The 27,693-nt window shown below is 36.3% G+C and overlaps 1 protein-coding gene across 9 annotated transcripts in view; it reads right to left on the reverse strand.

Annotated features, from left to right (window-relative positions):
* Window positions 1-1,737: 1,737 nt before the first annotated feature.
* Window positions 1,738-27,693, reverse strand: part of FLRT2 (fibronectin leucine rich transmembrane protein 2) — a 79,903-nt gene continuing 53,947 nt past the window's right edge. For 8 of the 9 annotated variants that reach the window (XM_064423671.1, XM_064423673.1, XM_064423670.1 and 5 more), the window contains one exon: window positions 1,738-17,157. In XM_064423671.1, coding sequence (XP_064279741.1) covers window positions 14,763-16,748 — 1,986 coding nt within the window. In that variant the 5' untranslated portion in view covers window positions 16,749-17,157 and the 3' untranslated portion in view covers window positions 1,738-14,762. Of the gene's footprint in view, window positions 17,158-18,540; window positions 18,744-27,693 lie in introns of all 9 variants that reach the window. The other variant, XM_064423675.1, reaches the window with a different exon arrangement.

The raw sequence follows: 27,693 nt of genomic DNA on the forward strand, positions 1-27,693 counted from the left end.
TCTTTTCTTTTCTTTTCTTTTCTTTTCTTTTCTTTTCTTTTCTTTTCTTTTCTTTTCTTTTCTTTTCTTTTCTTTTCTTTTCTTTTCTTTTCTTTTCTTTTCTTTTCTTTTCTTTTCTTTTCTTTTCTTTTCTTTTCTTCTTTTTCCTCTCCTCTCTCTCCTCTCCTCTCCTCTCCTCTCCTCTCCTCTCCTCTCCTCTCCTCTCCTCTCCTCTCCTCTCCTCTCCTCTCCTCTCCTCTCCTCTCCTCTCCTCTCCTCTCCTCTCCTCTCCTCTCCTCTCCTCTCCTCTCCTCTCCTCTCCTCTCCTCTCCTCTCCTCTCCTCTCCTCTCCTCTCCTCTCCTCTCCTCTCCTCTCCTCTCCTCTCCTCTCCTCTCCTCTCCTCTCCTCTCCTCTCCTCTCCTCTCCTCTCCTCTCCCCTCTTGAATGTTTTTAGGGCTTTTTTAAGGAAGTAATAAAATAAGAGGTCAGCCAGATTGCTTTAAACAAACAAACAGCCAGATTGCTTTAAAATGTGTGAAAATTGATGGTGAGGTAGGTGACAAAGACTCTGTAAATGTCCATTCTCAGGGAAAGAACTCAACCAGTTGGTCAGTCCATGGCCATGCACTGCTTATCACTGAGTCTCTTCATCACTTCTTTCTCGTAGTCAGCGATGGCAGCTTTTTCCTACTAACCAGATAGACTAATATTTAAATGGTGGTAAATAACATAGAAAGGGATACAAGAGCCTGTTTAGGCACAACAGAGATGTTACACTAGTGGTGGTACTAAAATAAATGTAGGGATGTAGTGGAAGTGGACATGAAAAAAGAGGGGATAGAAGAGTGGAGAAGAGTATGGGACATAGTAACTGAATTCTTAGTATGTTAGTTTCATCACTTGTTCATGAAAGCATTTTATTGTGGAGGGAGGGAGAACACTGGAAACTTTTGCTTTTCAGCAAGCTGAGATACATTTTGGGAAAGAATTCTGTGATATGTTCATGTAAAGATTCTACAGAGTTAGAATCAGTTATAAGTAGTGACAAAACAAAGGCTAAAAGGAATAAACAGGAGTAAAAAGAGATACAGATACAGACTTCTAATACTTCTCTGTACTTCGAATACTATGTCTTCTACCTATTAACGGCGTAAATACTAAGCATAAGGGAAATTATGGAAGTATCAAGAGGAAAAGTTTGCTAATAAACAGTCTTTTTCATTAGGAAAAGCAAAATAGCTAAAATAGCTAATATTTAGACTCAGGAAAATGGTTGACGAATACTTAAGACTAAGCAAAGCTTTAGCAAATAGACCATAAAAAATCTTTGCCAGATAAATTGATGAAGTTATCTAATACTGTTTACAGCCGTATTTGGATGGATGACGAGGGCACAGAAGTGTGACTGGAATGCATTCTTCCACTAGCTAAAACCATATTTGTGCCAGCTTGAATAAACTATTTTTGCTTCATATCTGGGATGGAAAAAGAAGTGACATTCAAGAATAAAAGAGAAAAGACACACGTAGGACATACAGCTGAGCACTGATCAGAGGTAAAGAAGCACATTCAGGAGTTTGTTTTAGCTATGTTAAAAGCCTGTTTTGAAAACAACTTCAAATTGTTTCATTTGATCATTTGAGGAATGTAAGCAACACCAGCAGGTTTTCCAATCAATTTATATTGGCTTTTTTCTCTCTAGCATATTTTTTCAAAATTCAATATACGGATATTTACAGCTGAAGTACAGATATGCCTTCAGTTATATTAGCTTTAACAAAACAGTTATTATAGAGGTTTATTCATTTCAGCACTATCTATTCAGTGATGTTTTATTTAACAGCAGAAAGCCCGAGAATGCATAGCAATAATGAAATCATAATGTTTTCTTTTGAGACTGGATTTTCCTCCTTTGAGAGAGGAAGATTTTAGTTTTGTAAAGGTAAATTGATTTAACCATCTGATAACCTTTAATTAAATTAAAACAAAGCCTATCATCCTATTACAAATTTACAAATGCATCAAGTAGACACATTATTCTGTAAGACAGACAAGTTATAATTAGATTTTCACCAAACAAGGAAGAGGTAACGGAAAGACTGTTTTTCAAAAAACAAGAAAATGAGAAATCGGGACATTTTGGGAAGCCTACTAAGGATTCTTTTCAAGTAATAAAAGTATGGAAGATGCCCTATAGAATAGACTAAAACATCTAATTTGAGTATGATATTGCTTTAATATCTGTCTAGTAATGCATTTAACTTTAAGCCAGATTTCTGATCTGTGTCTCTTTACATGAGCAAACAATCACCACATAGCATACAACTACATAAATGTATGCTTCTTAGAGAAGTATTGAGGGATATGGAATATGTATCCACTTCAGATTAAGCAACAATTCCCTACATTTTTAACTTAGAGAGCAATATCTCAATATGAGAATTAATGAATTAATGACTTTAAATGTTGGTAAGGTTAAAGACTCAGAATCTGTTCAGAAAAGAAAAATAAGCCAGAGCATGAGAATAAGACTTTAGAAAAGTCTTATAAGAAATATAATCTCATTAGCAAAGCCAACCATCACACTGAGAAGGATAGTGTTTTCTAAAGTGGAATTGACAGTTTGTAAAGACTTCTCAGAAACAAATTTTTGCTAAGTAAGGGTTGCAGAATCACTGCAGAAACTATTACTTTGTCATGGGTTTCCACAATACATTCTCTTTCAGAAGGTTTTGTTTCAACTAAACCATAAATCTTAAGTAGTAGAGCAATAGTGCTAGAAAACAAAAAATAAGCCACATTTTCTTATCCAGAGTTTTGTGTTTTTAAACTCTTTAAGCAAATTTGTAAATACTCCTACAGCTAAGATAATGCTTTCTAATCTTTAGTAGACTTTCTTTTATAATCATGTAGGTTCTAATCTCTAAACTAGGGTACAGAGGATGTACAATGGCTTTATTACAGCATTTTTAACATGTGCTCTATGTGTCCTAGCCTGTAGCTCAGTATTACATTATTTTCATTACTACAAATGGGCCACAGGATCCGTACTGAGTTTGTGAGGCCTCAGAACAATGGCTTGTCAAGTCTACTTTTTATGATTTTTCTTGATCTACCTGCAACTTTTTTTTGACGTAGTTTAACTGTAACGGTATTTTTCTCTCATAACTGGATTACAATGTTTAGTTTGTTTCAATATGGCTTGTCTTCCTATGGTATAACCAGTTTCACATATAGTTGTAAAAAGTAGTTGTCCTACATAAAATGAACATATAGTTGTTCCATATAAAATTTGTGAACCTAATGCAATGAAGCAATGTAGAGAATTACAAGGCTGGTGTGTTGGTGGAGAAGGGAATCTTCTAGTGTGTTGGTGTTGGGAAGGGGAAGCAAAGCAAGGAGTACAGAGGAATATTGGTGTGGAATAAGAGCAGAGTCGCAGCCTGGCACCAGAGATCCCATTGCTATGAACAGGTCATCAGCACTTAAAGAAATGCAGACCTGAAGAAAATTGGGGTATGGGGGTATGACACGTGCATCATAAGTAGTAAATTTGAATGTACTGTGGATTGCATAGCAATGAAGAGAAACAATGTGTGAAAGACCATTATAAAAAGAAACAAATATTGTCCCAGCAAATCCTAAAGTGAAGAAGAAAACAACAATTTTATCATAATCTTCCCTGTGAAATAGTTTGAGTGCTGGTGATTTCTACATGGTACCATAACTAGTGGAAGGATCCCAAAGGAGAGTGAAAGGTTCAACAAAACCATTAGCAGCTGGGAAAAGTGTGTTACACTCCTAACTGTACTGTTATTGAGGGTTGTTTTGCTTTTTTTTTTTTTTTTTTTTTTACTTTGGTTTGGGGCTTTTTTAGTAATGGTGGTATCCTTCCTTTATGCTCTTTATTTTCTTAATTTTTTGTTATAATTAGATGTTGACTAGCTTTCTGATTAAAGTTTTATTAATAATGAAGTCCTGGCTTTACGTACAATCATTGTTTACTTTTTTACCTATCATGTTTTTAAGCAGAATTATGGATATCTTGATTATATAATTCCATTCAATTTTGTATATTGTTATTGAGTTCCTGTGGAGTTCATATATTAAGGAAAACTCTCAAAATGGTAAAGCAGCTTCTTATGTTCTACTAAAATGTCTCTAGGTAAATTTACTGGTTTTCAGCAGAGCTGCATATTGTGAAATAACAAAAATACCTAGCTTTTACCCAGTGCTTATCTCCAGGTTAGGAGAGGATGTATCTTTTTTCCCATTATAAGCAAGAATCAACAAGTATGCAGGCTCAGGATCATTAGCATTTTAGTGATAGAATTTGTCTTTCCAGTGCACTAAATGACTGAAGATTAGAAATGTATCTGTGGATCTAGAGAAGAAATCATAACTGACCTACATGGCCTTCTACATAAATTATTCTAATCTGACAGTGGTTTTATAAGGTGTTTGGCTAAAAAGATATACTTCAGGATTCATTTCAATATGTGATACTCTTAGAATAATTCCCTTTGAAGAAGACTGTAAGAGGATCCACAGATTATTCCAGTCCTTTTAAATTCCTATGCAATTTACAATTTGTTAATCTTTTCCATAAAGAGATGCATCCAAGTACTCTTTAAGGATGTGGATACCATGTTAAAAATATTAATATAAATTCTTATATAATATGCCAAACTAGAGCCTTTAGCATAAACTTTGAATTTGTGATAACTTACAAAAGCTTTCGCTTTTGTCAGTTTAATTTATGTTTCTATCACTTTTTCAGGAATGTAGTGTGTGTAGCTGGTGAAAAGAACCTGGAAAATGTGGATCTGACACTCAGAAAGCAGATCCCAGTCCCCTCTGTGCTATTCAGCTTGTTCAACAGGCTCATAAACACACCAGAGGTCACTCAGAAGAGATCCTTTTGCTGATGCAGGTGTGCTAGACTGAATGTTGCAGAAGCACACGGCAGGGAGTGTGCTGCTGAGCAGAGGTGACAGGCACCATCATCCGTCACACCGCTGTCATCCTCCCTCTTCATAGCCCCTGCTGAGAGCCCTGTAGCAGCTGGGCAGGGGACACTGCATGGCCAGCTCCTTGTGGGTCACCATCAGAGGACTGAAAGGATCTGTCCTAATTTGCCTCTTCCATTTTGTCCAGCTGCCCTGGGAAAAACCTGCACATGGAAAAATGGATACACTTCACCTGATTGGCTCCAGCCAAGGTAGTCAAGCTAGAAAAACAAAAGGAAAAAACCTACAAGCAAATCCAACAGAGCATTACCAAAGACCTGTCAGGGCTGGAAGCACTTAAAACACCAGAGTATTTAGCATGGCTAAAAGATCTTTCTGCAGGATGGCTTCTGAAACACAATTTTTGAATAATTATGAGAAATATCTGATCAAAAAGTTCTGAAGGTCATTGTGTTCATTAGAAAATACAGCTGCATTTTACAGCAAGCAGTAAATTACAACTTGAGGACATTCATGTTATTTCAGTCATATAGTCTGCCCTAAACTAATGCTGTTAGTGCTTTACTCATAATTTTGTTATTTGCTATGGTTATTTCACTTATCCTTCATCAGCTGTCTAAATCTAAAATTAAATAAGTGCATGTCATCTTTTAGAATTAATGAAAAGAAAGCATTCATTGGACAGTGAATTTCTTTACAACTTCAAATTAACATCAGTCTTTCAAACATTGTTAAATTTTCCCCCGATCCAACTGTTTGCTGGATTATTAGGGCTTGAAGAAATGTTTCTCTAAACAATTTGTCTTCTAAAGCAAGGTGGAGGAATGTCTACTGTGATACGTTGTTTTAACTGACAAGCATGCAGCTTTCTGAATTCACTGCAACACAGCAGACACTAGTTTCTTCGGGGAAGAAAATTGAAAAAGAAAATTTAAATCTTTAATGGAAATGTATAAAACAAAGAATTTTTCTCAACCCAGGCAAAGATTTTCTAACAGTGTTTTAATTTAGTCACTTAAAATAAGCAGCAACCCTAATTGAATCCCACAAATAGAGAAAACAATAGAAGAAATTTTTGCATCTTTATATTTTCCACAATTTTTTGGTATCCTAGGTCTGAACAGAACTCTTTTATTTTGGCTCATATTTATTTAAAAGTCATTTTTATTTGCAGGATTTCTGTCTTTCAAATGTATCTCTCTGTCTCTACCCCTGCTCCAAATACTAAAACAGCTTTGATGTTCAGAGTAGTCTGTTAGTGGAACTTCACTACTTATATCAGTTCATTCACTATTACTCCAAAGTAAAACACTAAAGCAATATTACCCACCAAATTTCTAAGTTTTCCTGTAATGGCACACTGGCTGTGTGGCTCATCTCAGAAAGAACTTTTTCAAACAGTTAAATTAATAACCTGAGGAGAATGAGTGGCAATGAAAACTCCCTTTGGGCTGCTACACACAAATGCATTTGCTCACATATAACAGAAGTGCCCTTTTGGGGCATTACACAAAAATCCTGTAGAAAAATCAGGTTCTTCATGAAGCAGAAGAGTGAATTAAAAGGCAGCTCCTATGACAAGGAAAAACTGTCAAACACAGGGAAAGAAATATAGACCACAGAGGAAAAAAAAAACCAAAACATAGAAAGTCAACAGTAATGATAATGATGTAGAAAATATCTGAATTTTTCTGATGTCCTATATAATAATGCAGAACACCTGTAATTTGCTGCATCCCTCACAATATGATTCAGCTCTACTTCTGCCAGCTTCTGAAGTCATCAAAGAGAAATGCCATGACTGCATGTACTTTCCTTCTGTTCTGGCCACCTTGTTTCTTGAGGAAGATCTCTGTGAAGTAGCTGTATTTCCTCCTCAATCTCTACAGAAAGAAATCTGACACTTTAAGGAAGAAGAAACCTTTGTTCCCTTCTCTTTGTACAGCTGCTAATAATAATCTGTAAAACGGAACCTATGAAGCCAAAGTTCCTATAACCACAAACCTGAGTTTAGAAAATGTATCTAGCTCAAATTCTCACCACGACTAAATGTTGTAACTAAATGTTGAAAAATAATTAATTCAACTGAAAATTGATATCAAAATTCTTTAAGATAATTTTTCTTAACTTAGTATTCTTAAATTTTGTCCTCTGATAGTAAGACTACACAGTCTTACTGCTGTAATTACAGCAGAAAATAGTTAAAATTTGCTCTACTTCAAATTTGCTTCATTTTTGTAAAGTTAAATTATAAAAAGGAAAGCCAAAACAAAATCAGAAAGTGCTAGCCATATACTTGCTACTTGTTTCTCATGAAAGCAAGTATTGCACATAGTTTATTCCTCAAACTCTTCATAGCTGATAAAATAAATCAGTTCATGCAAAGACTTCAAATACATATCATGACCAATTTAAAAAAAAAACACTGGTTTCAAATCTAACCTCCAACGAAGATGTAAGTAAAAATCTGTCTAAATGTATTTCTTGTTAACTGGAAATTGAATATATCTTCCTAGGGATGGGAAACATGAAAAGATTCAATACTTTTAATTAACCCTTTTTCTAATTGCCTAAATTACTTAACTGTACTATACTATTAAAATAACTATAATATTATGTAATATCTCCACTTAGGTTTGTACTTGTTTGTTTTTCTAAGTCATCTCTTCTTGGTAACTCATGCGTGCTTTCTGCCGGGTATGGAGTTTTCTTGGAAATGAAATAATGTGCATGTCTTGCTTCTGCAGTCCTCACTTACAAACACCTGCTAATGCCCTGCTTGAATAAATATCATTGTTCACGTCAGCATATACTGCAGAACTTGACTTCACATCAACTTTCAAATTTTCTTAACATGTTTCCTAAATGGTGAGAAATTCCTATCATTTCCACTGTAAGTCAGAAAGCAATGAATTATGTATTGGTTCCTAACCAATACATAATTTGAATGCCCAAAGCAGTTTGTGAAAATATATGAGGTCAGGATTATAAAACCGTCGCTTAAATTGTTTGACTTTCTAGTCAAATCGACATTCTCTCTTCCTTCTTTTCTTTTTTCTTTCTGAGTATTCATACATGCATTTTTTTAGTCACAATTTAGCCATAATATGAAGCTATAATCAAAAAAAGCATCTGTTCATGTGAAAAAAGAATATTCTTGCTATGCCCAAAGGCCCAATTTTGGCTTTAAATGTCCTTCTCTTCCATGGCTTTATATTGGCCAGTGTTGCTCAGAACATATTAGCTCCCCCCTTATTTTCTGCACAGTCTTTTTCACAGCTTTCCCAGCTTTTCATAAAAGAGGCATGGGCCTACTGCCTTATTCAGTTGATGTATTTCATTTGGGAATACATAGTGTGATGTGCTATACAATGTGTCATATTGCATATTTTTAATAATCCTTGTTTTATATATGATTGTGATTTATAGTTGAGAGGCAGTGGCATCAGGATTTCACCATAAAAATGTGCTAATTTTTTTCAGGAATGGCAATTATTGGTAAAAAATTCACCAAGTCTCTCTCTGTGTAATGGAAGTACTTTAGTAATTTTGTTCCAGCCTTTGTTGACAGTGGCATTTCAAGCAGAACTAAAATATTTGTTACCTACTTTAATGGTGGAATGCAGTTTCTCCACATGGTACCATAACGCTTCTTCAATGGAAGAACTCTTTTTTAAGTGGAATGTTAAACATTTTGACTGAACAATAATGAAAAATACTTGTCCATGTGCTTTCTTTGAGAGATCTTTGTAGTTAAATCCTCTATACACAAGAAATTTATACACAATTGCACATGAATGAAAAATTCCAGAAAACTGAGCTTAGAAGTATTAAAAACAAAGTTTTATCTTTGCTAAAATAAATAATTTTGGGTTATTAAAAGATCACCTGATGAAGTCAGTAGTTGTAGACTCCTTTTTTTGACAGAAAATACTATCAATTGAAAATGATGATTCCCTCATTGTCAGAAATACATAACTGATGGCAGGTGTTTGTCATCCTCATTATCTCTTTTTTTCCACCCTCCTGTGGTAAGGCAAGTAGTTTTAGTTATCAGGGTCTAATGTGCTTCAGTAGAAACATCAAATGAGGGGAGGCATATGACAAGGGCAAAGAGGCAGGGTTAGGTGTGGAGCACACCAGCCCTAGGGAGTTTTACATGATACTCAGGGTTAAGAAAGAGAGTAAGACAATTTGTTGAGGAACTGTGACACTCAGCAATATTAAATTTCTAAGCTTTGAAATAACACAGCACTCAGCATCTCACTTTATAGTAAAGCAAAAAATTAGCTCTTGTATATGGAAGTAGAAGAGGGGTAATTTCTATTTCTAAGCAGCTAAACCATCTCTTTATATATAGTATATATTACCATATATGTTATGTATAAGATTTGCTTTATACAAAAATTTATTAAGGCTTATGTATGAATGTTGTGCATTCTGAAAATTCAAGAACAATTTTGAAGGGAGAATTGGAAAAAAAGTCATATTTCATGTCAAGGAAACATTAAATAGATAACAATCATTAAAAGTCAGATTCTTGATTGTCATGTCATAAATGTCAAATGCATTTATCAATTGTCTATGCATATAATGAGTCACGGCTTCCACATATATATATTTGTTATTGGCATGTGTAGCTCCTTAAGTGTACCTATTAATTGCAAACACTGGAGTACAGTCTGTTCTTATTTTACATTGTTTTTCTATATGCATATTAGAAAGAGATAACTTTTTAAAGATAAGATTAAATCTGAGAAACTGAGGTAAAAAATTCTTTAACTCTTTGAGAGACAAATAATATTTTTCTTTTAGAAACTGAAGAGAGGATTGAACAGACAGAAGTCTCAGTAGAACATCTGAAAATGTCTCCATGAATGAAAGTACAAAAGATGGATATTTTTTTTTTTTCCCTTTCAGACACCCACATCCTTATTTTAATTAACTTGCTAATATAAATACAGCAAAGTTGTTGTATTTTTTAAATAACTCTTTACTGAATATGTCAACAAGATAATATATAGTGTATAGTGAGGTTTTGAAGTTAACAATGCGTGCAACATGGCAGATTGCAGAAAACAGGTAACGCAGACTTCAAACCATCTACTTTTCCATGTTAAAGATAGAAAGTATACCAAACACAGAACAGAATCAAGTGTGCATATCCCAGTTTAAATCAATTTTATGAAAGATCATCTTCAGATATTTGGGATCAACTCATGATAACAATTTGTTTAGTAGCTTATCTGTTTCTGGGAGGATCAGAATTCAGCTCTCATGAGGCACATTTCCACAGAGCCCCAGTGTAATAAAAGGTTGCCAAATCTCTTCTGTGCTAGTTTTCCGTATGGACTACTAGCCAGCGTCCTTTTAAAGAATAAAACATTCTCTGCTGTACAAAAGTTTAATGCCAAATGCTTCAATATTGCCTGTAGTATCATCTGGGATACAGAGTGCCCTGTTCAATAGAGTTCAGGGAAGGAGTGATCATCAGCTTCCTAGGATTATCTCTGTGTTTAGAAGAGAGCATCAGGCAGGATTTGATGAGGTTCAGAGCCAGTAACTTTTGGTTTTGGCACTCACTTCTGTTTTGTTATTCCACTGAGCTGTAAAGATAAGTCATGTGTAAAACCATTATTCTCATGTTCTAAAGAAAAAAAACTTTAATATCTCCATGTTAAATTTAAAGTGAAGAAGTACTATAAATGTAGAATTCAATGGGAATTAACCACTTTACTGTCAAAAGCTGAGACTGAACTTTTACTTCAATGCCATTAATAAAGTGCCTTATGTAGACCCTTAAAACAATATTATCAATATGCATAAAATTTTTCTGTTTGCAAAATTGAAATCAATAATTTTTTCAGAGGGGGAAACTTGTTCTCATGAAAAAAAGAAAATTGTTCAGAGAAAAATACAGTTGAACTACTCTACTAGCAAATATCATATGCTACTTCATTTTTCTGTTTTACATGATATTCACTGTAGTCCTTTATTGGGTTACATGGAAAACTGCGAGTATCTTTGCAGATCAAAGTAGCTTATTCCCTAAATATTCTTATAAAGAAATTCGGTAATAATGTTGCAATAAGAACCTGTTAACACAAAGTCCATGCATTAATCAGGTGTTTGTTTCTGCCAGCAAGCCACATGCAAGTAGCACTTATTAAAGTGACACAATCCATGAAAATAAGGACCTGTTTGTAAATACATACGTCTTCAGAAGGAAGCCAAGTACTGGAAACAGCAGTGTCGTGATACTTCTTTAACAAAATTTCACTAAAATGCTTCTTTTATTCTACTCACCAATCTTTCTGCATGTCTATGTCAACTATTAGCAGTATACAATGGAAGATGGGTGAGATTTTGTCTGAAAAAAAATTGTCCCTAGATCCAATGAACTTGACCAAATCAGGACTTAAAAGTGAACATTTTGAATGAGTTGCATGTGTACATATTTGGCACTTCTGCTCTATAGCCTTTAGTTATTATATGTAGTCAGATATCTATCCAAAGCAAAGATCTCCCCAGTTTTACAAAGCCAAAGGAAACAGCTATGAGTCTTAAACTTTTTATTGCCAAAAGATCACTGTCCAATTTTAACTCTGACTTTTTCTACATACTTGACCTAGTGAAATTTGTTCACTAAGGGCTTATCTAGGTGGGAACTGAAATGAAATCTCAGATGTTTGTGTCATTGACACTTTTAGAAATCTCAAATTCAATTGTGGGTTCAAATACATTAACTCTTTTGGAGCTAAGGAACAATTAAATAGGGAGAAAATTCTTCCAATTCCAGATATGACCTTTCAGTTGACTACAACTCTGAATTTTTTAGATAATATTCCCAGCTCTATCCACAAATTTCAGTACAAGGTGCTAGCTATGTTTTCTCAGAAGAGCCTTTATAGTAAAGAAACTTTTGTCAGTATCCCATACAAATTGATTTTTTTTCATATTGAAGAGAAACATAAAGTATGATATCTTTAATATCATTGTGATTTTTGATCTAGGTAAGCGAGTCATAGTCTACATATATATATAAACATACATATATATGTTTTATCATTCAAGATCGAAATGAACAGTTTGTGAATGCCTTCTGTTATCACCCTATCTATAAGTAACCAGATTTGCTGTCATCAGGTTGGGCTTCTGGATCATTCACCTGCAGTACAGGCCAAACTCCCTGAATAAGTCAATTGCCACAAATAAGGTGCCTATAGTATACTGAGGTCTAGAACTGGAGATTCCTCCTGCATCAGTAAATACTATTCAGTTTGTATTTTCAAAGGAGGCCTTTTGAAACCAAATGTACAACCAGTTATTTCATTGAAATTAAATACTATGTCCACACCCAATGGGAATCACTGGCTCTGCTTAACTTCAAGCGAACTCCAGCATTCAACAGAAGTGTGCAGAAGCACAACTGTTTGCTGCTTGTCCTTTGAGCTGTGGCATCTAAAATATGTTAAACAAAACAAAACAAACAACAACAAAAAAGAAACCACCAAAACCAAAGCCCAAAAGTATAAACCTTTAGATGACAGTAAATAGATGACAGAAAAAAACCATCCACTTTGCATAGACTTTTCTACCTAGAATTATGCTATTTGAAATCATATGGTAAACTTTTAATCACCAACATTGTAGTGACTTAACTATTACAGTAGCCACAAGGTTGCTTAGAATACCTGCTATAGCTGGAGAAAATAGCAAATATATAGAAATTAGACTGTAATTTCAAAATGTGATTTTTTTAAAAGGTGTTGGTGGCAGGATGTGGTTCCTTACAAAATGGTCATACTTTGCCATCAATCATAACTGGGTTTTTGTCATTGCAGAAAATTAGTGTTATCGTGTGATCTGAATTACAGAAAATACATGCTCATAGACTGCTGAGTTTCAAGAATGGGTTGAGTGAAATGAGTGAAGGAAAGGATTAAAACCTTCTCTCCCAGCAAAAGGAGCTTCATAAAGTGGAATGTCTAAGCATTCCACTATGAAAGTGCTTCAGCCTTTACTTCTAATCTTCTAATCCACATGGAGTAACTTTCTGTCTATCCCTAGGTGATCACTGTAAAACTTTCTCTCTTTGGTTCCCTACTACCACAGGGAAGTTTTGTCTCTATCTTTTTTTTTTTTTTTTTCCCTATATGATGTAGTTTTAGCTTGTCCCCAAACTCAGGAGAAAATTAGCTACATTTAAAAAGCAAACTGAAAACTCCTAAATAATGAGATTGCACCACAGTTCTTGGCAGTCACTGAGTTAGCAGAGTGGCTGAAATATTACCTAATTTTGAGAGCTGCATTATGGTTTTAATACAAGCATGATATTTTGCATAGTGCACGTAAAGCTCAAGGACTGAGAAGAATCTGAGGGTATAAAAAAGCAAATTCTAATCCCAGCTACTGGTTGTGAAGCAGAAATCATTACGGAAAACTTCAAAATGCTTAAGGTAAAAGAAGGGTAATTCAGAGGGACACTGTGTACCTGTGTTCTCAAAATTTCCCAGTCAATCAAATGCTTAGCTAATGTCAGTCTCTGTATATTTTAATTGGGAAGGAAAAAAAGCAAAACAAACAACAAACAAAACCCACAAAGATTTGTACATGATCTTCCCCACTGAAGATATTTCAGTTTATAAAAGCCCTCAAGGTCTTCCCAATACTAAATAATTTTTTACAATGTATTTATTGTTTGTTTTCTCTTTTGTCTTTCTTTCCCCTATTTCTCCATACCGAACATAACTCAGGCCCTTAGATCAAACAAGGCTTGAACCATACAAATTATTAGCAAAATCTTTCTATTGCCATTATATTTTGCACCATGTTTTCAGCAATACACACTTTTTGATTTCAAATTAACATGAACACGTACATGAATACTGCAGAGCTGGGAGCACTCAGAATTTCCCTCATTCTGTCTTTACCTGAACATGCTATGATAACAAATGATGCTCTATTAAGAGGTGCAACTTAATGACAGCTCTCTGTTACATATTCTTACATAACCTTCACCTCTCACTGAGAAGGGTCAGTGAACGCCTAAAGCTTCTTAATCCTAATGAAAAGCACAAACAGTTTCTGAGATAAAGTATGTAGTATTGGGGACATTTTCAGAGCAACTTTTGCAAATAGGAATCAAGGTCACTTTGAGTTTGACACGGAGTTCTTTCCATGTTTCCTATTGCAAGTAGATTGAAAGAAAACTAATCAAACAAGAGAGTAGCTTTTTTGGCAGCTCTCAGTACTCCAGCTTTCAGTTGGAGGTGAGAAGTGCAGACCTGACAAAGAAGAAGGGATGTATTTCCAATTGTTTGAAGCTCAACAGCAACTGCTGGGTTCATGTCAGAAGGATTGTGCCCATTTTATCTGAATTGTCTTTGTCTGTTCCTAGTGACCCTGTTTAACTATGCACTTATTTTCCTGTATTCCAGGACACCTAGAAACTTAACATCCCTCAGACTGCTTTGACAGCAAAGTGGTTAATGTTTGAAGAATGAGTCATTCTTTCCTTTGCCATGACATTGGGTTCTTATTGTACAACCCTGTACAGTACTCAGCAATAGTTTTTAAAGATTTAAAAAGCAAAGAGTTACAAAACCATTTGCAATTAACTTGAAATAGAAAAGATAGCACTTTTTTTTAAATCCCATTATATAGTACACCGTATAAATTACAGAGTATTCAAATGCATAAATGCATCTGTATAACATTTATCAAATGTAATTTTTTTCTTTATTCTTGGGGGGCTTATTTTTTCTAGAGTTTTTTCTCCTTGTCCTAGAGACCCCCATGGTCCCTCACTATCACGTATGACAGTGCTCCAGGTCTGACACGTTGCTGTTGCAGTATCGCATGTTGTTCGGGATGTGGCAGTCTGTGTAGTTAATGCCCCCGTTTGGGGTATAAATGGGCTGCAGTCTGAAATCTCCTTTAAGGAGCTGATCATTATTTAAGGAGACAATCTGGAAGCTGGTTTCCGTCATCTCCAGGATGGAGTTGTCCTTCTTGGTCCCTGCCTCACAGTAGTCGTCTTTCCGACGGCCCCGGTTATATTTCCACTTCTGGGAGGTGTAACGACCTTTTTTGTGCATGTGCCAGCAAAAAATGCTGAGCAAGACCACGAGGACAAATATCACTGCACCCCCAATCAACCCTGCCAGCAGAAATGGGGAGCCCAGATTCTGAGAAGTCGTCTGCTCATGGCTGGAAGGGATGTTGCTGCCATTGAAAAAGGAAGCCTTGGTGGTGGCTTCTGAACAGACAGTATCTTCTCCAGTCCGGTAGTTGTTATAAGTATCCAGTGGAACCAAACAAATCCGGTAAGTGGATTTGGGCTCCAGATTTACCAAGCTTGATTGCTGCTTTTCCCCACTAATTATTCGTTCATGAACTATTCCTCCTACCAGACTATGGCCCATTTTAACCCATGTGAGTTTGTATGCCATCACGGTAAAAAGTGACATCCAGTTGACTTGGATGCAAGTGTCATTCACAAAATGGATGGAGAGCTGAATCCATTCAGACAAAGGAGGTGTCACCCTTTCTCTGTCCTCCCTGTCAGGCACAGTGGGGAGTGTGGCTATGATGGGAGTGAGAGGATTATATTTATTACTTGAGGGAGGAAATGATGGGCTGGGAACTAATGTAGTCGGCATGGTTGTAGCTGGGACTGGGGTGATGATAAGTGGCAGACCAGGGGTGGTGGTGGGGCATGACAACATATTCATATTGAGCTCCCTGACTGCCATACCTCGGACCTGCTCTGGTCCCTGGCACATAAAACCACGTACATTGATGGAAGCAGGAATAAATTTGAGCCACTCAGTGACCCACTTAATGCTGCAGTCACATAACCAGGGATTATTCCTTACAGTGAGTTGTCTCAGGTTATGGAGATTATCAAATACTCCCTTTGTCAACATCCGAAGCTGATTGTTGGAAATATCAAGACGTTCCAGTTTGTGGAGGTTTGAAAAGGCTGTAAGTGGTATATGGGTTATCTGGTTGTCCTGCAAGTAAAGTCTTAGCAGATGTGTACCTGGAAGATCGGGAGGAGGGTAAGTCAGTGAATTCCGAACTATTGAGAATTCCTTGAGCTTAGAGAGGTGACTGAAAGTGCCTTCAGCTATGCCTTTATTAGTGAGGAGATTGCCATCCAAGATCAGACGCTCCAGACTTGTAAGATTCTGGAAGGCCAGGTCTGAAATGACAGCAATTCGGTTTTCATCTACACGAAGTTCTTGTAAGTCCAGCGGAAGGCCTACTGGCACACTGCTTAAGTGATTCTTGGACAAGAACAGAAGCTTGAGGCTGATGGCTTCCTGGAATGCCCCATCCTCAACGCCAACAGTGGAGATGGAGTTGTCATCCAAGTGCAGTTCTTCCAGCTTCAAAAGCTGAGCAAGAGCAGCACGTGAAATGGTCTGAATGTTGTTTTCCTGCAGGTGGAGAACCCTGACATTCTTGGGCAGGTTCATGGGGAATTCATCCAATTGATTGCCATACAGGTAGACTGTGTGCACAGACTGGACATTGTGCAACTCTGCAGGAAATCCAGCATTATTAATTTGGTTATTATGGAGGTAGAGGACGGTTACACCCTCCGGTATCCCAAGAGGCACTGAGGTCAAACTTCGTTCATTACAGTAGACAAAGTTCCGGTCACAGCGGCAAACTTTTGGGCAGGCCAAAGTTTTGGAGACCTGTATGTAGAGCCCCAGGGAAAAGATAAGCCATGATTTCATGAGAAGAGCCCAATCTGTGGGCCACATTTTAGTCCACAAACCCATGTCTAATTTAAAGAAATAAAGTACCAAAGTGTTTAAGAACTGATAACAATAATAGCGTAACAGGTAACAAAATCTCAGGTCATTAAAATTGGCTTCTATTTTTGTCCAGTGTTCAGGCCAGAGTTAAAGTCCTGGAGGCTAAGCATAAAATAATCTTTTTATAATTGGTCTGCCTCCTATTCTGATAAGGAAAACACAGTCTTTATGAGCCAGGATTACAATGTTTGTTGTCTTCCTCCATGTGTGCTGAAAGAACCAGTAGCCATGTCTTTGCAAATGAACCACAGGTTACTTTAAAGCTACAAAAAGTCTGTGCTTGGAGGTGTATTTCACTGAAGTCTGTTGGCTTCTGTCAGCTTTCTGAAGTCAGCAAAGTCCTCATATTCACTATCTGCCAGATCTGGTCTGCCTGTAAAATGAAAGAGAAAAGAAAAAGCTGAATAGCATGAAACGTTTAATAGGGAAGATCAAGCCCATTAGAAGTCTATTCTAAGGCTTATAATCTCTTTATAGATTTCAGGGAAGAAAAAAAAAGGGGAAAAAAGGCATTAATATTAAACATTAGCTTAATATTACTGCTAAATAGTCTTGAAATAGATTTGATACAAAGTCATTGCAATGACTGAAGGACTTTCAGTGACTTCAGTGAAGGCTAGATCTATTACTTTCATTTGCATACTATACCTCCAGTCTTTGTCCTCTCACAGTCTGTTTAAAACTTTAGAACCAAAAACAACCCAAAAATCTAAACCATTTAACTGGAAATTTTTGCTCAGGTAATTATTTTTCTTTTGCAGAACCACTGACTTCAATGACTATTATTCACTGATGCCTGACAGAGTAGACTCTGGGCTGTATTATTTAATTACACTCTTGCGGTTTTTTTTCATTTTCTACCAGACTCTGGAATATTCTGCTTCTATTTCTGTAATACCATTACATATATTGTCCAAATTAATGCACAATGCCAGATTATTTTGCCTCACTCTAGTGAATTAGAGACTTATGAGGAGAGTCTTTTAAACAAGTATGGTAGTTCATGAATCTAAGATTCTGTGCTGTAAGACATGTACTTGCTAAAACTATCATCTTGATGTTGGTTCTGATGTGAATTGTGCTGTCAATAGATTCCACAACTTGCTTTCCACTAAATGAAACAGGCTCACATCTGCTAAGTTATTATTTTAGGAGATCATCTTAAACTACGGCAGTTTTGCAGAGCACTTCCTTTGAAACCATAAAGGTTAGATATGGCTTTTAATTTTGCTACACAGTTATCTGTGAATGGCTACATAAACAAGCATGTTAACTTTAGTATAGCTGAGTTCCTTAATGTGTATTTTCAGCTTGTAAGCATACTTTTTATGTTTCCAGCTACTATTTATTATTCAGATCTCTAACCAAACATTCCCACTCTCTAAAGTATGCAATGAAAGGGACTGTGTTGTTTGATGTTATTTTGTCTTGTTATATGTTGTTTCCAATGACTGTCGCCCTCCCTTGCCCCCCATATGCATTTGGACTTAATGAAGGATATCAGCTTTGGCAAGTACAAAGCATCTGCAGATCTCAGGGTCTTCAATTGCAGTGACATAAGCACAATAATTTTTCAGGTTTTGTTTATACAGATCAAAGCTCAGGCTAGGATTTCAAGAAAATAGAATTTTAGTGAATCAAAAATCCTGTTTCAAAAAGGTAGTTGGTTTTTTTATTATATTCTTTATTTTTATTATTATATTAATATTTCTTTAAACAAATTAAGAACATTCAGGTCATTCAGAAAGAAACTTACTTTGGTCATACATAAAACCTTGTTCTTCTGATACAGCTGTGCAGTTTATAACATGTCCCTGGTGCTACGTTTGGGAATTCTATGGACTAGTAGTGTAGAAAGCATCCTTAGAAGTCAAACTGTTATAACCCTTCAACCTTGCACTTGCAGAATACTGTATTGGTTTAGAGCATCATCAGGTATCAGCCTCAAGGTTCAAACAGCTGGAGATAAAAAAAGGAGACCCTGAAACATCCTTTTTATCATTATGAGCTCAAATTTTAAAGATATGTAAACGTAATACTGCAATATAGCTTATAATATATTGTCCTTTTATAGAAACAGTAAGATTAGGTACCCCACTGTTCATGGTTTTCTATCTCACAGGCATATTTCAGTCAAGACTGATTTCTTTTCAATTATGCCAGGTGACGTGATACTGTAGAGAAACTCTTAACAGGATTACATTCTACCATGAGCCTAAGTGTGACAGTTTATCCGCCTTTAATACGGCCTGGCTCCCATCTAGATCATAGTGCTCTGATCTGTCATGACACTCTCTTTTAAAATAAGAATGGATATGCAGAGCATCCTCTGAGATGCTCGGGACCACACAGAGTAATAATAGCTCTTCTCTCACTTTCCCGTCATCCTCAGAGAGAGACAGCCTGTACCTCCTAACAGATCCAATACCCTGTACTAAGCTCGCTTCCAATTGTAAGCTCAGTTACTGATTAACCTTTATTTCACTCCTGGGTATAATAGCAGGCCCAGCTGAGTACATGCAGCTGCAGCTTCTGGTTTGCTGGGAATCTCCTAAGAAGGGACTGCCATATTAGAACTGATTTATACATTCACCTCATTCTAGTAGTCTGTCCAGTGTGCCTCTCACCTAAGTAGATATGGCACCTGAATTAAAGATTTCAGTAATGGTTCAAACAAATTAGGTCAAGCACACAGCATTTCTCGTTAGATATTACAAAAAAAGAGCTTTGATTAGACAGTTACTTAAACAGATTCTGGCGTCTCTTTAACGGATTTTGCTACTAGAAATCTGTTAAAACTTTCCTAATGTTTTCTTCTCTCATGATGGAAAGAAAGGTAGTCCTCTTATTCATGGCAGTATCCTAAACTCTAGATAGATATCAATCCTTAATAAAGTGGTACAAAAAATCCAGTACAGATTATATGTATTTGGGACTACTCTTGACTGTACTAAGCAAGAACACAAAGAGATATCTAACTAGATATTTATGACTTCACGGTTGACTGTGGTGTGGCAGAGATAAAGAATGAGGAAGTAAGGATAAAACTGAAGGTATTTAAATAACTTTTTGGAAGGGTTTTACTTCGCTAGTCTTTTACAAGTGCTTAATACTAACTTAAAATAGGGATCATAGTTGCTGTGCTTTTCAGCATATCTCAGGGATCTTAATGCAAAAGTGAGTTCTGTGTGACAGAAATCTCTACCCCAAAGACATTAAAAAAGATTGAAGAGATGGAAACTCACTCAATTAAAAAAAATGAAACTTTGTGAAGGAAAACCAACATGTGTAAACTCCAAAATGCTAGAAAAGTGTAAGCAGTTTTTTTCTTCAGTAAAATGCCAAAACTGAAGGCAGGAAGTCACTCACCTTCTCCTCTCCCCACCATTTCTGGCATGCTGGCTTCCTAAAGCAAGCTCTCTTTTCAGTATGACTACAAATATTAAATTGAATGTCTCTGAAAATTTACTGATTTTTTTTTCACAAGTAGTAATTTGAAAGTGAAGGAATTAAAAACATTTCTGAGCTACTGTGGTTGTGAATCTTGGGAGTTGACTGACAAGCTATAGGTGGCAGTAATTTGGCTTATTTTAAGTCACAAAGTTCTATAAACCAGTCTAGGTAGAGAAAAAGGCAAGTGTCACAATTAATTTAAAATTTAAGAAATCATCAAGCAAATTATTCAATAATAACACATCTGTCCATCAACAGTTTGGTAATTTTTTACACTTGATTTCTATTATTTCTCACTATATCTTCCTTAGACACAAGTTGTATCTTCCAAGTGTGAAAGACATTTCCTGCCTTACTGCAGCCAGGGTATTAAATCTCATTAGAATTTAAAGAATGATACAATGAATTAAGAAAACAGCATTGAAATAGACGAGAAAATATGACATGCTTCAGGTGGCCAAGTCTGAAAATTTGGCTTAGTAGTTCCTGCAATCAATGGAAATATTTGTTTTCATAACTTACAATGCATTTCTGATCAACATTTTTATCTCACTGTCTTTTGTCAAACCTGCCTTGTTTAAATTCCCTTTTGGCATAACTGATGCTAGCTGGAAAAGAAAAATTTTGGCTTTATGTACTGGATAAAATATAAGGTATTTCAATTAAGGATATTTTAAAGGTTGAAACAAGTTGGAAAGGTGAAAATTTTTTATTAGTTGTACCTTTACTGGTCAGAATCTTCCATACAACTTCCAGCTTTTGTCACACTGCACAGCCATGAAATAATTAATATATTACTGAAAGTCATGTTCAGTTATATATTTGTGTCATCTAAGGGAAAAAAAAAATCACCTCACTAGTAGTCTGCTAGTGGAACTTTTTCCTATCTCACTGACTGCCTCAGTGGCTCTGCCTATGCTGTCTAAAGAATCTCCAAAGCTGCCCTCAGAATCATCTTTCCCATTTTTCATTCTGCAGTCTTCCAAACAGAAGTGAAGGTCCCTGTGGCTACCTGAGAACCTAGTGATATTCAGGGAAGATAACAGAGAATAAAGGGAGAAGATAACATGTGGAACCAAGCCTGCATAGGAATACTTGCAGCCCTATGTTATAAGCACAGAGTTTTGAAGTGCTCCTAAAGCCAAGTTGTCTGTCTTCATTAGCCTAATCATGGTTTACATTAAGGTTGTAATTTTTTCAGAGATAATAAAACTAAGAATACTTGGCTATTCCTTCCTTCAAGAGATACTGAAAATAATAAAAAATAGGTCAAAGGAATCCGAGGCCTTTTTTTTCTCTGATAGTCTAACCAGTTAGCATCACTTTTCCCAGCAGTTCATCCGTTTATCCAGATCTGAGTGCCATGCAACATAAATTGGAAGTCAAGCAAAACCAAAAGCAAATGGTCATACTTACTCTTTTCACTATTACCAGTCAGTGACTTTTATTTAGCACTAAACCATTTGGTATAAATTTTCTTGGCTGTACTGCAGACCAGGGTTATAATCAAGTCATATAATCTTACTCTACATAATTATAATACACAGTAAGTACAAGGCTATTATGTCTGGAATTGAATGACAAACAGAAAACAAATCTAATTCCTTTCATATGAAATCTGGTACAGAGTTCCTTGTTAAGAAAAATATCCCTGTGTATCTATCAACTGATAACAAGAAAAATTGCAGAATAACACCTGATATATGCATTTTTTCCACACAAGTAAAGTTCATATCTGTGAGTGCACACATTAATTAATTTCCTGGTGTTTTGGTGGGTTTTTTTGCCTTTTTTTTTTTCTTTTTTTTTTAAGTGATCATGAGCCTTGGGTGATAGTTTGCTGTATATATTTCTCTATGAGTTACTTGGGTTTGAACTTTGTGCTCATATTTTAATAAGTCTATAATCTCTGCATCAAAGACATAGGGAAAATGACCCAAAGGAATCAAAACGCTTTTATAGGAAGCCTTTTTGCATGCCTGCTGTACTGCTGCTTCATAGCTATGAGTGTGTATTATGTAAGAAGAAGAGGTAGGGAGGAAGAAAAAGAGGTGAAGAAAAAGAGATAGAGAGGAAGAAAACATCCTTGGTGCCCTTTTCTAAACTGGGTATTGATGACAGGATAATGATGAGTAGCTAGTATAGGAAGGAAACCTTATAGTGTCTCTGTACACTGTTACAGACAAATGAAGTCTATAGGAAGAGATTATGGCAGAAAGGTGTTACTGTCCTTGCAATAATGTTAGCAAAATGATTCAGCAAATGTACACATCTAAACTCTTGTGCTTTTTTCTACTCTGATCAGGATGTTTCTGGTTTTACTTCTCAATTTGCATTTATAATTATTCTCAAAACCTCAGATCAGGCAGCCTGAGGATGCAAGTGAAATTGATTTGGATCTTCCTTGGTGGAGACAGGAGAAAATATAGAGAGTGGTACATCTTGCAACAATGGGTGTAAAGACAGCATTTGCCATCCTACTCCTTCTGGTCCTTCTGTAATCCTCTGGTCCTCCAAGCCTTTTTCCTCTTTCTAGCTACATTCCAGCAAATTATTATGCAGACACATTGCCCAGAAGGATGTAGGCTTCAGGAAATTCCTTTCTAAAAAGCATACTATTATAGTGAACAAGAGCTTTGTCTTTGGAAATTTGGGTAGTGTACAGGTTCAACAGGACTCTGATACAGCCCAATTCCTGACTGCCAGGAGAGGGAGCTAAGCCAGCAGGAAACTCTCTCTCCGGAATAAACAAATAAATGTGAACTTGTTTTCTTCCCACTTTGTCCACATACACATGCACACACTCTTTCCTCAAAGTTGTCTGTGACTGCTGACTTGTTTGATGGCATCTCTGTTACATACCTGGCAAACTGAGTTGTATAGCACTTGGTTACTGGGAAAATTAATGTTCGTGTATTCTTATAAAAGCACTATTCCCAGCTTCATGGTTCAAGACTTTTTTACTTGTGAGTTACTACAGAGTGAAATTACTTCAGAGGCATATAAGAGGGAGGGAGAGAAAAGAGAACAAATAATGGAAAATAGATGGGTTTTGGGGGAAAAAAGCTCAGGCAAAACAGATTTTTTCCTAGTAACAGGTCAAGAGAGAGAACCTACTACAAGACATAATCACTAGAGTGACTGCTGTACTCCAGGAGCAGAGCTGAAATAGCTACAAGATCAATAGCATTAATGCCTCAGGTGAGGCCATGAATTCAAAGCTTCCAGTCTTCCTGCCAGGCACTGTGCTGTACGACACACCCTGCTCAGTTCCTCACACTTCTCCATAAATGGCTGTAGAAGTGCCAAAGTTCAGGTGTGGAGACTACCTAGAAAATGTTATCTTCATTCCTGTATTTAACAGTTACTGAACTGTAATAGAAGGAAGTTATTCTGAAAATTTGACACTGCACAACTTCATGAAGACTACCTCATCTGTGAAAACTAACAAACTTCTGAGCCCAGAAACAAATGTGTTTGCATCTTGTGGCAAAAAAAAAAAGGAAAAAAAATTGTCCTTGCTTGCACACACATAGGTAAATACAAATTTTGTTATTAAATAATTTTAAAAATAAGACTATTTTTAGTAATAAAACCCATAAATGAAATACTGTAGATACTGTAGAAGGTTTAGTGGAAAACATATCCATCCAAATTCCTGTTTGGGTTTGTCATACCATCCAGTCTTATCTAAATGACTGTCTGCATGAATTAATCTTGTATGGACCTATTTCTATTGATAATTTCATCTCAGCAGTTCTAGAAATGGAAAACTGTCGCCAAGAATTTCCTGCCTGTGGAGTCCTGAATTCTAATGTAGGAAACATCCAGCCATAGTATTACAACTAATTGTAGCTGTTAGAGTAAAAGTTAATGAGGACACACATGGCAAATTAAAAAGCAAAATCTTTGATTGCCTGTACATGGGCAGACAGGACTCCCCCACAGAACACAAGGAAGAAGAAAAGATGCGGAATTCCAGGTTTTTAACCAATGTGAGCTTCTGAGTCGTGTAGAACTTCAAGGCAGTCAAACGTCACTGGTAGCCCAAATGCATGTTTATAAGGAAATATTCCTGCTTTTATTATAAAATTGCTCATTGCTGAAAAACTATCCAGATGGTGACCATCATGATATTCTCACTCCAGTGGGCAAAGAGGAACAGATGATCACCTTCAGGACTCATATTAAATGGAGTAATGCACCTACTAGCAAAAGGTTATTGGTGTCTTTATTAACCTTGCCCCAAGGCCTACTTTAATTTTTCACCAGTCTAATGCTGCAGTGTTCAAAACTTAACACATTTGTAAAACAGTAAGTGTGATCTATTTGGTATGGCAGCAAATTAATTCCCTAGTCTTTCATTCCTAAAAGCTGTTCTCATATCTTAGGTGAAATAGTTTTGATGGATCTCATCTAGGACTCCATAAACTCACCAATGTACCATGTGATGATGTGAAGTTGGTTTGAAAAAATTGGAAATGGCAGATGAAAAGAATCTCACATGAGGAACTATCACGAATGTTTCAACAAAATACATTTTCATTAAAATATATTATTTCACTGAAGCCAAAAACATGCATATAGATTTGTCAGTTTTGATAATGTTTTCAACAGGAAATGTGCCTGAGGGCCAATGTTTTCTGATCCTTTGTGACCAGAGACAGAGAAAGAAAAAGCAATAGGGGAAGAATAAAAAATTGATTTTTTATCCAAAAGCATAAGTTTGGACACAATTCTACTTCATAAAAGCACTTGTAAAATAGTGTTTACATTCCACAATTTAAATCCGTGAAAATTTTTGTTGCATTATCTGCTTCTGGACAGCTGAACTTAACACAGTGAAAGGAATTCAAAAGATAATCTTTCTTTGTCTTCTTGACCATTTTCCAGAGGGCTTACAGCTTTCCTTGATAAAACTGGACATGACTGAGAAAAACTATTAATACTAAACTAATTTCAAATAATTCCCCTTTTGGAACACATACATTCTGTAGTGAGGTTAGCATAATGCACTTTGCACTAAGAAAAACTGACGGCAACCTGCTGTTTCTTTGCAAACACATTGGTCCCTACCTATAAATTATTCTACACTGTGAAGCAAACAGTTTGCTTTTATCTAGAGATATGTGGGCAGCCTGGCAAAACATCTGTGGAGAATTTGAGAAAGTTGCTTTTAGTGACCTAAGTGGCTTAGCATTGCTGCTTTGGAGACAACATTTTGACACGTTTTAAATGTGTTGCATGGTGCTACATCATTGATGGGATCCTGTACGGCATCACTTTACCTTGCAGGGTATCGTTCCTTTACGATCTTAGACAAATGAGCAGGGGCTGTCATATTCTTGTCTTCCATATTTGTAGCACATGGCCTGGAAAAAAAATATGGAAGGAGCTGCCCCTCAACTTCTTAGACACCTCAATATAAATAAAGTTGAAGGTGTCATCGTATGTTCATCTTTCCAATAAAGGCAGATGGAGGTCTCTCCTTCCTATTTTAATATTACTTAGCATGCTGCTCCTTCACAGCTCTAAGAAGTACTCCATAAACACTTAGGAGCTATCAAGAAGCATTATTAAACTTGCTTGCACTCTTAAATTCTTCTTGTCATGTATGGTATAGTCACTTATGGGGCCAGCGAACAAAAGATGTATCCCAGATATAGAAAAAAGTCTTGCTTATATGACGGGCTCTGTAACAGGCAAATAAAAGGTTATCAAACAAAATTCTTAAATCATTGCCATCAGAGAGCCAGTTATCAGAAAAGGGGAAAGATATTAAGATGATGGATTAAGAATGTACAGCTAAGCCTCTGAAATCCATGTTCAGCTAAATAGCTGAATTATTTATCAACTGTACAATATCTCAGCATCAACAGTGCCTGACAAGAGCCTGGGGATCTGGATTTGTTATCTTTTCCCAGTGATCCAATTACACTTTTCTGTATGCACAGGTGGAGAAAGTGCAATAACCTCACTGCACCAGATATGACACAGCACTTCATACAGGAATCAACTTGTGCTCCTACATATCATCAGAAAAAAAAGAAATCAGTAATATTAAATACTAACGATATAGCTGCAACTGTAACTGCCTTTGCAAAACAAAACCATCCATACACTGGTTATCTGGACACCAGTAAACCCAGTGATTTTCTGATTACAGAGAGGAAAGAAACACCAGAGGCAGTAGGAGAGAAGAGTTTACCAAGGGTACAGACCATTAACAGATTTTTTTACCTCACTTACTTTTGTTTGGTTCTGATATTCATTTTTTGCTAATTGTCATTCAAGATTTCAACAACTCCATGATAATAACTATTTTCAGTGAGAGAATCCTGTTGTCTCTTTTTAGTGTTGCTGATCAAGCATATATCCTAAGAATGTATACATCTGAGGATTAAAAGGATTGGAGAAAAGATTATAGTATTAAAGAATTTCTTTGTAGCAATGGGGACATGAGTCTTCCCCAGGTCTTGATTCTGACAGACAGCAAACTTTTTTTCTCACTTTGCTCTGATTTGGTTCTCATTTATTGAAAGGCTACACTACTACCTTTCCCCAAGACCCCTTCAGATGTCCAATTTAACCTTGAAAGTTCTTTGAGAAAAGAAGGCTGCATGGGACAGAATTTAACATGGGGAAGCTTCAGTTTTGGGTACAAGTAGAAATAAGAGCAAGCTAGAAATAGTAAATAGACATTTCTAACCCAATGATTCTCAGCTGTGCAATTAAAACTGCAAGAATCTCCTGAGAACTCTTAAGGGATCACAAAATAATACATACAGGCAGTGTTAGCCAGCAAGAGCACTGCTCCTGCAAGACGAAGGAGTACCGATTATACGTTTAAACACTGACTGCAACAGTTTACATCAACCAAGAAACTACTATCTGCCTTTAATTTCTGGCAGAAGCTCAGTTCCCTGGGGAAGAGACAGAGAAGAAGAAGAAATGGTGTTTACATCTGCAGGTGTGATTTAAGTCACTTTTCAGTCTTCCTTCTGGTGTACTATTCCTTGAAGGAGCAGAGATGCTGCCAACACAGAAGGTGCTCAAAGACAAAGCAGAGCCAAAAGGACATCATTTCCAGAAGCTGGATGTGTTACTCCAGCCAAGTTTTCTTTTGCCCCATGCTGATGACTGTAGGACTGGATATTCTGTGTGAATAGTTTCACCAAATCACAAGTCTTCTGACCATGAACTGAGAAAGGACAATACAGTAATGGCAATAAGTCTAATTTTGTCCACAATGTAGAGAGTAGATACAAAGGAAAGTGTCTGCCATCTTTGAGCATTTATGAAGAAGCAGCTCAGAACAGAATAAAGCCTTGGTATTTTGTCCTGAAGCTTCTAGCATTATATTTTCTCAATAACTTCTCTAAAACATTTTTAAAAGAGCCTGACTAGGCTTATTTCAACTCTAAAGTTCAAAGCCTTTATGTTGAACGAATTCTGA

This window comes from Passer domesticus, chromosome 6 (genome assembly GCF_036417665.1).
Source record: "Passer domesticus isolate bPasDom1 chromosome 6, bPasDom1.hap1, whole genome shotgun sequence".
NCBI classification, from domain to species: Eukaryota; Metazoa; Chordata; class Aves; order Passeriformes; family Passeridae; genus Passer; species Passer domesticus.